This window comes from Diabrotica virgifera, chromosome 3 (assembly GCF_917563875.1).
Source record: "Diabrotica virgifera virgifera chromosome 3, PGI_DIABVI_V3a".
NCBI lineage: Eukaryota > Metazoa > Arthropoda > Insecta > Coleoptera > Chrysomelidae > Diabrotica > Diabrotica virgifera.
The window spans coordinates 200,831,588-200,844,532 of record NC_065445.1 but is presented as its reverse complement, the minus strand read 5'-3'; the positions used below and the strand labels follow the sequence as shown (position 1 = coordinate 200,844,532).

General features: G+C 32.9%; 1 protein-coding gene across 1 annotated transcript in view; it reads right to left on the bottom strand.

Moving 5' to 3' along the window:
• LOC126882676 (dynein axonemal intermediate chain 3) overlaps positions 1 to 12,945 on the bottom strand; it is a 302,917-nt gene that overhangs the window by 103,224 nt on the left and 186,748 nt on the right. Inside the window, exons 9-10 of the mRNA XM_050647651.1 lie at positions 12,595 to 12,806; positions 1,055 to 1,304 (exon numbers count right to left, since the gene is read on the bottom strand). Coding sequence (XP_050503608.1) covers positions 1,055 to 1,304; positions 12,595 to 12,806 — 462 coding nt within the window. The remainder of the gene's footprint in view (positions 1 to 1,054; positions 1,305 to 12,594; positions 12,807 to 12,945) is intronic.

The following is a 12,945-nucleotide window of genomic DNA, read 5'->3' as shown; positions in this document are numbered from 1 at the left end:
GTATTTCTTAGCTGTTGTATTGAATATGTGCGTTAATCTTTGGAGATCGTCTTCTGTCTCGGCGATTAATGCGGCGTCGTCTGCATAACATACTATTTGGATTTCTTTGTTCCACGTTCTTTAACCATGACCTTTACGTACTGCTTCTATTATTTCGTCCATTATTATATTAAAGAGAAGTGGGCTTAACGAGTCACCTTGTCTGACTCCGCTTTGTACTCGTATAAACTGTGTTAGTTTTCCATTTATCTTTGCCTGTATTCTATTATGGAAGTAGATGTTTTCGATGGTTTGTATAATATTGATTGGTATGTTTCTTCTATAGAGTAAGTGTAAGATGTCTTCGACTTAGATGCGATCGAAAGCCTTTGTCAGTTATATCTATAAAATATAAATATGCTGGTTTATTGTACTCGATGGCTTTTTCTGTGATTTGTCTCAGTACAAATACGGCGTCTACGCAGTATCTTCCGGATCTGAATCCTTGTTGTTCATCTGATAAAGTTGTTAGTTTATTGATTTTGCTGGTTAGGACTTTTGTGGTTAGCTTAAGTGCGGTGTTCAGTAGATTTATACCTCTATAATTGTTGGGGTCTTCTTTGTCTCCTTTCTTGAACATTGGTATCATTATGCTGTTTCTCCATGCGTCTCGTATCTTGCAGTTCAATATTAATTTTTGTATAAGTTTTGTCATCTCTAGGGTTATACTTTCTCCTCCGTATTTTAGAAGCTAGTTGGTTATTCCGTCTTGTCCTGGTGACTTTCTCTTTTTGAGTGAGATTATGACTATCTCTACGTCCTGAAAATTGATTTCTATTTCGTGTCTTAATTCAGGTTCGTTATTGTGTTGATTATTATTTTCCTTTCCCTTAAACAGTTCCGTCAAGTATCTTTCCCATTCGTTTGCTGGTATGTTATCGTATTCCTTCAGTTCTGCCATTTCTTTCCGTTGGTTTCTTATGTATGAATCTCCATATTTGTTTTTGTGTACCGTAGAAGTCGCTTTCCATCCGTTTTGTAAACCGTTCCCGTTTAAATTAATAATTAATATTACCTTCCATCGATCCTATAAAGATATTTGCTTCCACTTGATGTTGACGACTTCTATCCAGAATTGGCTTATAAACAATGCGTTCATTAATAGACTTTTTACTTTTCGATACATTAACCTCTACGTAGTCGACTTTGCAGTAATTTTCATGACAACTCGATATGGCCAGGGGAAGCTTCCTTAATCTCGGTATAACAATTTTGTATATAGGTTTGAGGTTTAGGTGGTAGATTCTATATGGTGATACATCCACCTGAAAAACAGTAAATTAATGAGCAAAAATTATATCGAAAAAATTCATTTATTAAAAACCTTTATAAAGCAAAGAATCATATAACGTTTTCGATCTGAAAAGATCATTATCAGTGCTGAAACCTGAAATAAGTATAACCATTCAATTGAATGCAAAAGTTAAATTGAAATGTTGACTGAAGTTGAAAATACAAAGTTGGTTATACTTACAGGATGATAACATGCCAAGCCACCAACATCAAAATATACAGGGTGAGGCAGATAAAGAGCCTATTAGAAATATCTCGAGAACTAAAGCTAGAAGAATAATGAAAATTGGAGTTTTGAGGTATGAACTATTTAATGAAAATATTTTGGTCTCTTTGCTTCTTCCGGTTATACCGGAAGTTGATTGTAACTTCGTTTTGTTAAATGGGACTCCCTGTATATTTTTACATTTTTGGATTCTCCTAGATTTCTTCTTTCTTAAAATATAAGATTTTTTTAATATTATACAGGGTAGGTTAAAAGATAATTACGTTTCCTTATTAATTTCGTAGCAATATTCACACCTTGTAGGATTGTAGTAAAATGACATAATAAACTCTATTAATGTTCAAATTATTTTTAATATAGTCTACTATTGTTAAGAGTAATTGGTATAGTTAAATTTTTTATTTTAGTATACAGGGTTGGTCGAAACTCGGAATGGGTATTTTCTGAGTTTTCTTAAATGGAACACCCTGTATTTTAGTATTTTAATGAAATGTTATCCTATGGTACTTTTTAATTTCTTAAGCAGTCCCTATATCTAACTGCTTTAGTTTGTGAGTTATTGGTGATTCAAGCCAAACATTAATTGCAACACAAAATAGGTGAAATTGTATTAGGTTGGCCGTTAAAATATTCAATTACAAATAATTTTTTGAAAATAAATATATAATAAACTATACTGATACTTAAAATTGCCAATAATGGTTGAGCTATCAAAATACAATCGAAGTTAAAACTGTTGGTGCGATTAACAATTAAGCACAAATTAAAGCAGTTCGGTATAGGGAATGCTTAAGAAGTAAAAAAGTACCCTGAAATATCATTTCATTACAATTCTAAAATATAGGGTGTTCCATTTAAGAAAACTCAGAAAATACTCATTCCGGGTTTCGACCAAGCCTGTATACCTACTAACATTAAAAATTTAGCTACACTAATAATCGTTAACAATAGTAGACTATATTAAAAATCATTTGAACATAAATAAAGTTTATTACGTCAAACTACTACAATCCTACAGGGTGTGAATATTGCTACGAAATTAATAAGAAAACGTAATTATCTTTTAACCCACCCTGTATAATGTTACAAAACCTTATATTTTAAGAAAGAAGAAATCGAGGAGAATCCAAAAATGTAAAAATATATAGGATGTCCCATTTAAAAAAACGAAGTTATAAGCAACTTCTGTTATAACCGGAAGTACCAAATAGATGAAAATATTTTCATTAACCCGGCACCTGACACGTGGCTTTGCAAGGCGCCAACTGCCACGTGGCTTTGCAAGGCGCCAACTGCCACGTGGGGTGCTCATAGCACCCCTTAAACATTTTCTGTGATCTACTTGTTTAAAAAACAAAATAATGTGATGAGTAATACAAGAATATAAAAAAACATGTTTTATTAACTTATTAGCCACTAATATGTTATAAAAGTTAAAAAATAAAATGAAAAAGGTGTTATAAGCAAATTAGCAAGTACCAAGCCATAATAAATGAAGTCAACTAAAATATCTAAAAAAAATAAGATTTAGTGAGTATAGAGTCTATATTAATAATTTAAATCAGTTATTTCAATAAAAAAAATGTAAATTTGACCTGTTTATCAAAAATACAAAAAAAATTAAAACTTAAAGTGCCAGATGATGACACCCCAATTCGACTTTAGAGCTACAAGTTCAGAATGACACTAAATAACCACTTCAAACACTAACACATCAATGCTATATAATATTATAGAAAGCTACTATGCCGCACAACTCGGTTACCAAACTTGAAATACCAAATATTTGAAAAAATGTGTTATGGGGTGCTGGTAGCACCCCACGTGGCAGGTGCCGGGTTAAATAGATCAGTCTTCAAAACCACCTTATTCAAATTTTCATAATTCAGTTGCCTTTAGTTCTCGAGATATCTAATAGGCCCTTTATCTGCCTCACCCTATATATGTGGGCAAAAACTCTTTAAAATTAGAATAATAATTATGAAACATTTACATTGTTATGTTTAATTATAGGTGATGGTTAAAATTGTCCTAGATACAGCACCAGACATTACAGGACTCCCCACGAAGGTTGCTCACGTCCGGAGGCTGGAGGGTACGCCTCACTTTACAGACGGTTGTTAGCTATTGAATGATAATTTTTGAAAGATGTCACAACAAAACTATCACTGCAACATAAAAGTACTTTTATGTACCTATTGTTAATCTAGCTAAAAATTTGAAAAATTGGTGACGTTGGAAATATAACACTAACAAACATCAATATGTTGGGGTTGAAAGTAAATCTACCCATAAATACATTGATTCAAATTCAGTTGCTAACTACCGTCCGTAATGTGAGGACATACCCTCCAGGCGTGGGCAACCCGCATGGGGAGTTCTGTGATGCTTGGTGTTATATCTAGGACAATTTTCACATCACTTATGAGGGATATAGAATCATAACTCGCTTTCTCCGAAATTTTTGTTTGCCACAAATCGCTAAAAACTTGTAAATAACAAGCCATTACAGTTATCACACGGATTTAAGTTTCATATTATAGAATTTAACCATAGAAATTGATATTATATAATGAGTGAAATCAAACTTTCGTCAATAATTAAATAATTGGCATTTTTGCTTGGAGAAAGCGAGTTTTAAAGTAAACTTTTGGAGAAAGCAAGTTTTGAAACAAATTTGTTAGGAAAAAGCAAGTTTTGAAACAACTCCCTTTTTTGGAGATGGAATTTTACAACTTTTGGTTTTTGCCAATTTTAATAGAACAAAAGTAATTAGCTTAATTTTCTCAACTTACAGGGTTTTTTTCTTCTTAGTTTTTGTCCATTCATTTTGCATCGGTGTTCTTTTCCTTGCCTTTTTACCAGGTCCTACAGGAGTCACTTTTGAGTCACGTTTGATTCAAAAGTCAACTTTTAACATTGAATTTGTATTGGATAAAGCTAATTTGGAGTCAAAATTGGTCTGGATTCGTAAAGGGTTCAACAAATATATTCAGGAAATATAAACAACTCAATTTCGGCCATGAATGGAGGAAGCGAGTTTTGATTATATACCCTTCTTATAATTAAACATAATGTAAATTTTTCATAAGGGGCCGTCCATTAATCACGTGATGTTTTTTTTGGCATTTTTTAACCACCCCTCCCCCCCTTGGTGATACATGGTGAGGTTTAAAACTAACCCCCCCCTGCCCCCTATATCACGTGTATTTTTTAGTATCTACAAAAATTCTTCGTTTGTATATTTTTGTTTCCCGTTAACCTACAATTCATTAAATTCTTTTTGAGCGACACCAGGATTTTTTCCTTTCTTATACTCTGTAAATAGTTCTTTATACAGATCACCTAGCTTAGACATTGTGATGAAAAAAGTACGAAGTTAAAAACAGTTTAAACGCATGTATTCAGTGACAAAACAACGGAATAAAACTGACAGGATTTTGAGAATTTTCAATTCATCAGATAGTAGGTAAAACACATGTAAAGACTAAAGGCTCATAAATAACAAGTCGGAGAGGGCGACAGAGTCCCGGTCAGTATTCCTATTTAGTAGAAACGTATGCTACATTCACAACAAAACGATTTGAAATGGGTCACTTCTTATCATAACATTCAACATAATTTGGGCGGAACCAATTTGCTGGGTTGTGTATATTATGAAAGAGAAATGGATTTTTTTTATTAGTCACAGCAATGCCGCTTTCGATTTTTGTACGCATTTGACGAAAAAATAAATACACGTAACGGGTTAAGTATCGGGCATTTTTCGAAAAAAAAAATACACGTGATACATTACTACACCCCCCCCTACCGCCTTGTGATGTTTCGTGATTTTTTATGGACCCCTCCCTCCCTTTCGAGCATCACGTGATTAATGGACAGGCCCTAATTGTACTACTTTTAAAGGGTTTTTAGCCATATATTTTTATTTTGGTAGCTCAGCATGTTAGCATTATGTACCTATGTATAACAAAGTTTCTATTCTTAATCTTAGCCATCATTGAAATTTAAATTTTGCATTAATTTCAATGGTTATACCTATTTCAGGTGTCCGTACCGATGATGATCTTTTCAGATCGAAAACGGTCTGTCGTTGTGATATAGACCTTTAAGGGACTTTTAATAAATATATGCCTTGTATAAACCGTTTTCCTAAATATTTTTTTTGTGAATAATCTTAAACATCCAACTACAGGAAATTATTTTCCTTGTGGATACAGAAAAAAGACTACAAAATTTACAAGATCTACAAAAAGTTTCAATGAAAAGGAGTTTATTGGCAAAAAATTAGTGGATTAAATATTTCACCCACAAAAATTATTATATAGTGTGTGTTATATAGGGCGGAACTGTTGAATATTTCTCGAAATATATTTTAAAAATGTATACCTATTTTAAAAAAAGTGGTTTTAAAATATATGTTACACGCAAACTCCGAATTCGGACAACGTCCGAAATTTTTACTCACTTCGCGATGTGGACAACGTGAATTACCCACGTCGCGGAGTGAGCATTTTATTCGGACATTGGTCGAAGCGAAATACCCAGAACGCGTTGTGGGTAAACGAAAGTACTCAATTGCCGAAATAAACACGTTCACCGGAGATTGAGCAAAACCATAATACCCATAACCCGATGTGGGTAATCTATTTTACCCACGTCGGGTTGTGGGTATTTGTAATTTGCGCAAACGCCGAAAAACCTCCAAACACAACCAGACACTAATTCCATAATAAGTATAATAAAATCAAATTGTCCTTAAAATTCCATTTATTTTAATTAAAAAAACTAACAGTAAAATACAACCAGTATCTTATTATTGAAAATAGAAAAATAGTATATTACTTTATGAGGCGGAGAAGCATGGCTTTTCTTGACGCGCCCGATATAGGGCAAGTCAAGAAATGTCGCTTCTTTGCCGAATAAAGTATACTATTTTTTCTTCAAACGTAGCAATTTTCAACCATAAATAGTACAATTCATACGCTATTTTTACTCGAAATTAACTGTGACAACTATCAAAGTCGTCTAGATGTTAGAAATTAAAATAATTAAGTCGTCGGTGGGATAAACCCTCATGATTCGCCAACATCGGGAATGATTGCTGAAAGTTGTGCTCGACCATCAGTATCATCAACAATTACCAATGCGTATCAAGAGTCGGGAACATTTATGCACGGTTTCAATTTTGAAAATGCCCCATTAACTAATTGTACTTTTAATATTACTATAAATAAAAAGGATGTTTAATTGTTGTTAATGACATTTGTATTGTTGCTTTGTGACATGTTTCATATTGTTGCCATGACAACATTTTTCCCTCCGCCGTAAAGAAATGGGATAAAAACTGCTGCCGGCGGAGACATCAAACTTTGACAGGATCAAGTTAGATAAGTAATGTCATCATTATTTGACGTTTGAAGAAATAGTACATTGTTTACCGGGTAGGAAAAGCTTAACATTCCTGGACGACTGTGAAGATTGCTAAGTCGAGGCGCAAGCCGAGACTTAGCAACACAGAGTCCAGGAATGTGGCTTTTCCTACGAGGTAAACATACTATTTTTCCGCAAATCGTTTAAAATTCGACAGATATTGATTGATTTAAAAAAAACGCGATAATTTTATTCCCAAATAAATGGTGCTTTGAAATTCCTAATAAAATTACTTGGGTTACTATGGAAACGTATTGAGGTTGAATTGTCAAACTTGACGCTTATAAATTTAATTGCTGGTGTTCTCGAAAGTAAAATGATAAGTGATGATGAAATTTCCATTCCTGGGACTCCTCCAGAGCTGGTTGAGGCAGTGAATACTGCTTCATTAGAATTATTGCCAAAGAAATCAAGAGAAAAGTACGAAAATGCATACAGACGTTTTATGGATTATTAATAATTTTCTATCATTTATGTAGAACACTAACAACTGTACGGAAATATCATTTCCTTACAGTAAGGAAATGACATTTCCTTACAGTAAGGAAGTCCTAACTTTTTCTTCAAGAAATTTTGACAGGAATGTCAAAATTTCCTGGCGATTTGCGAAAAAACATTATTAAACGTTTTCATACATATAGGTATGTACGTAGCTCCTAATAAATTTATTAATCATATCGATGTACCTGATGAACAGCTCAATGTCTATATATACATAGAAGCAATGATGTCATCCGGGTTCAAACAAGGTTTCATCAGATGTGGTTGCAAGAAGAACTGTTCGGACAAATCTTGCAAATATGTAAAATCAAATATAAAATGCAATAATTCTAAATGTCACGGTAGTACTTCTTGTGCTAACAAGTAAAGTGAATATTTTCTGAAAAGAACTGTAATAAACATTGAAAGTGGTACATGTATGAAAAATACTCATATAAAATACGTATATCGCTCATCCGGAAGAAGTGTCCCAAATCAAAAAAACAAGTTTTTCAGTGGAGACAAAAATAGATTTTTTAGATCTTAATTAAACTATAAGTTTTAAACAGTAACTGCTAAACTTTATAAATTAAACACAAAGAATGTGGATAAGTGAATGTTTCTAATTGTGTAGGAGGCAAAACAAAAAAAAAACTATGATATCTGATTTAACAAAAAAAAATCAAAATTTTGAGTTATGTCACTTTTCGTTTAAAATATTGGCCACTTTTTTTTAAAATTAACGAAAAATACCTAGGACACTTCTCAAAATACAACGGTTTTTGTGTTAAGTAACGATAAGTTCACGTCGAATATCAAAGCAGAACTGAAAAGTGTCATTGTTCCGGAATAAAGGTATTAATTTTACCATCAAAAAAATAATGACACTACCGCCATCTTTCAAAATTGGAAGTAAACATCTCCGTGACATTTTTCCTGATAAAATTATAGGATATTTGGAGTCAATTTAACGAGATAACTCGATTTAAGCATTTTTTGGGTTATGTCACTTTTCTTCCGCATCAGCGATATGTATGAAAACGTTTAATAATTTTTTTCTATTTTTAATAATAAATTACTTGTTTTATTTTACTGTTTAGTTTTTTTTTTAAATAAAATCATTTTTTTAGTAAAATTGTGGCTTATTTCCCATCAAAACTAGTTAGTCTTTTTTATTAAAAAAAATGGTATTTCAAGGAAAATTTGATTTTATTTTACTTATTATTATGAAATTAGTGTAGGGTATGGTTGTTTTTGGAGGCTTTTCGGCGATTGCGCAAATTACAAATACCCACAACTAGTGTTGCCCAAAATCGGTCTTGGTCTTGCAGTCTTGGTCTTGTTCTTGCATTTTCGCAAGACCAAGACCAAGACCAAGACCGCTTTATTTTAGCAAGACCAAGACCAAGACTGACCGTGCAAGACTTGAGCAAGAACAAGACTAAGCCTGCAAGACTCTTGCGTCTTGCAGTTAGGATTGAGTATCGTTTTAGGGAATATAGTAGTTCGGGTATATGCTTAGAGACTATGAGACGCAAAAAAAGGTAAAAAAAATTTGGAAAATTGGACTTATGCGCATTATGAACAATACAATAAACATACATAGCGAATCAAAATCTACATTAACCCTCGTAAGGCGGTGCGGGGTGCAGCTGCACCCCAGACCTCGTTTTTCTCACCTATCTTTTTTAATAAATTTTTTTGATTTTTGTCCATTTTTTTATTCGCATGAAATTCAATTCTAAACACATTACACCCATTGCAGCATCTAAAAAGTTTTACGTTTACGTGATTTTTTAGAAAAATGGTGTTCCACTTGGAGCTAACAGAGCTACGGGACAAGGTCGGTGTTACTTATGTCAGAGAAAAAAGACCGAAAGTCCCGACATAACTGTATTTTGTGTAAAAACTTTGTGTTGGTCACTCTGTGAAAAATTTCATGTGTTTATCTTGCAACGAGAATAATTTTTTTAAGAAGAAATGGGTACTTTGTTTGTAAAATTATGTTTTATACTATAATAAACAAGTCCTAATTATCTTTCAAATCAATTTTCCCGACGTTCACATATAAAAAAAATGGATATACAGATGGGGTGCAAATGCACCCCGCACCGTTGTTTACTTAAGAATCTAAGCACCGCTTTACGAGTACGAGTGTTAAAAGAACACTTGACATATTTATTTGACACGTACTCAGAGGTCATAATAAATTTGTACAATGTAAAAATAAAATATTTTATAATACATTCTTTCTTATATAGCAGACGACGCCTTCGCTCTGAAATTCATTGCAATTGTCTAGATTTTGAGAATAGGTCCTTTCATAAAATAATCTTGTGTTTTGACACCGACAGTATTAAATATCCTTTTGAAACTTGTTATGATGTCACCAAAGCTGATATAATACGACACCCACTTGATTGTTTTTCCTTATCAGTTTAAAGACTAAAGACTATCGTAGGTATATAAACTTTTTGCAGAGTGTGCAATTATATCAATGGGTCAAACAAAATACCATTCTAGACAAATGTTCTTTAATACAGTAAAGTTTATGCCATTTATTGGATTTTTTGTGTTTTAACCATGTTTTAGCACATGTAAGGTTATTAAATGCAAATGTTTATTAAGAAACAGACTGACTCCAGTGGGACATCGTAGATAGCTCAGTTAGTGAGAGTACCTATAGGCAGGGATAGTTTAGATCGTGGGTTCAAACCCCACCCGATGTGAGTTGTTTATACATTTATTAATTTGGTTGGTTTTGTAACTAAAGGAACAGAATCATGAAAATTGGAAAAAAGGGGTTTTAAAGAGTGATCTATTTAATGAAAATATTTTCATCTATTTCCTACTTCCGGTTATACCGGAAGTTGCTTATAACTTAATTTTTTTGAATGGGACACCCTGTATATTTTTACTTACATTTTTAAATTCTCCTCGATGTCTTCGTTGTTAAAAGTTTAGTAATGTTATATAAGGTAGTTTAAAAGAGAATTAAATTTTTTTCTTAATTTCGCAGCAATATTCACACCCTGTAGAATTGTAGTAGTTTGACATCCAAAACTAAATTTATGTTCAGATGATTTTTAATATAATCTACTATTGTTAAGAATTGTTAGTATACCCCATTCCACGAATATAGGTACGACTCTCTTGGATTATCGCGACAACGAATATTTTACTGTGCAAAACATGAAGGACGAAAGAAAATTGCAAATGATATTGTTGTTTATTGGAGTAATTATTAGAGCAAAATACTTTCGTACTTCTTATGTTGCATACTAAAATATTCGTCGTCGCGATAATCCAAAACAGTCGTATATTCGTGGAATACACCATATAGCTAAATTTTTAGTTTTAGAATACAGGGTTGGTCGAAACTCGGAATGAGTATTTTCTGAGTTTGCTTAAATGGCAACCTGTAGCACCCTGTAGCACACCTGTAGCACCCTGTATTTTAGTATTGTAATGATATAATATAGTACTTTTTTATTTCTTAAGCATTTCCTATACCTAACTGCTTTAGTTTGTGAGTTATTGGTGATTCAAGCCAAATATTATTTGCAACAAAAAATATGTGAAATTGTATTAGGTTGGCCGTGAACATAAAATGTTCGCAAATAATTCAATAACAAATAATTTTTCGGAAATACATAGATACATATTAATCTAGAGTCTAGAGTCGTAGAAGTCTAGACTGATCCTAAAAATTACCAATAATTGTTGAGCTATCAAAATACCTACGTAGTTAAGATTGTTAGTGCGATTAACAATTAAGCACAAATTAAGGCAGTTAGGTATCGAGAATGCTTAATTAATAAAAAAGTACCATAAAATATCATTTCATTACAATACTAAAATACAGGGCGTTCAATTTAAGAAAACTCAGAAAATATTCATTCCGGGTTTCGACCAACCCTGAATACCAAATTCAACATTTAGCTACACTAATAATTTTTAACAATAGTAGACTATATTAAAAATCATTTGAACATAAATAAAGTTTTTGATGTCAAATAACCAATTCAACAGGGTATGAAAACTGCTACAAAATTAATAAGAAAACATAATTATCTTTTAAACTACCCTATATGATATTACAAAACCTCATATTTCAGAAAGAAGACATGGAAGAGAACTCAGAAATGTAAAAATATACAGGGTGTCCCATTTAAAAAAAGAAGTTATAGGCAACTTCCGGTATAACTGGAAGTAGGAAATAGATAAAATATTTTCATTAAAAAGATCACTCTTCAAAACACTCCATTCCAATTTTCATGATTCTGTTGTCTTTAGTTCTGGAGATATTTTTAATAGGAAAGTTTATCTGCCTCACCCTGTTTGTTAAGTCAAGCTGAAAATGTACCTATACTGTTACGTTGTTCTAAGATCTAAAGTAACGTTTAATAAATAGTAATATGCTAGTGGGCAACTGCGAGACTTGCAAGACTCTTGCTGCAAGACCAAGACCAAGACCAAGACCGGGAGTGCAATACCAAGACCAAGAGCAAGACCAGGTGTATTGGTGCAAGACCAAGACCAAGACTCTCTAAGTCTCGTCTTGGTCTTGCATTTGGGCAACACTACCCACAACCCAACGTGGGTAAAATAGATTACCCACGTTGGGTTATGGGTATTATGGTTTTGCTCAATCTCCGGTGAAGGTGTTTATTTCGGCAATTGAGTACTTTCGTTTACCCACAACGCGTTCTGGGTATTTCGCTTCGACCAATGTCCGAATAAAATGCTCACTCCGCGATGTGGACAATTCACGTTGTCCAAATCGCAAAGTGAGTAAAAATTTCGGACATTGTCCGAATTCGGAGTTTGAGTGTAACATATACGAAACAAAACCAAACTACATGACCGTCAAAAGGACACCTTACAATGAAAATAATATCGCAAGAGATAACTATACTATTGAACGTGTGGTTGCCTTGATATATCTGGGCACAGAAATCAATCAGAAGAATTCCGTAAAAAATATGCTAATAAAAGATTAATGACATCGAAATTATTAGACAAAAGTACCAAAATGACTATCTTCAAACAACTGTAATCAATGTACAATTGTAAATCGATGAAATCTAATATGTACATAATTCTTCTAAAACTAAATTTACCATCAGTGCGCTAGGTTTTTGCTTTAGTCTCCTGAGTTTTCTTGGTTTAAAACCACCTGGCTGTACAGTAGGTTTCTTCATAAGGTCCCAAATCATGATGGTACCGTCCTCACTAGAAGTTAAAAACTGCATGGAATGATCAGTATCTTCTGGTTTTTCAGAGAGAACTCCTAGCTTTGAATACTCATAGAAAGGGGATAACCAAGTTATGCCTAAAAATGAAAAATGATATTTACACGGTTAAGATAAGATCACAATTAATGTCATTATCTTGAGCTTTCAAGGTTACACCCGATAAGCTTTATAAACTGTTCAATTTTTCACATGCGAAAATTAATTATACACTAACCG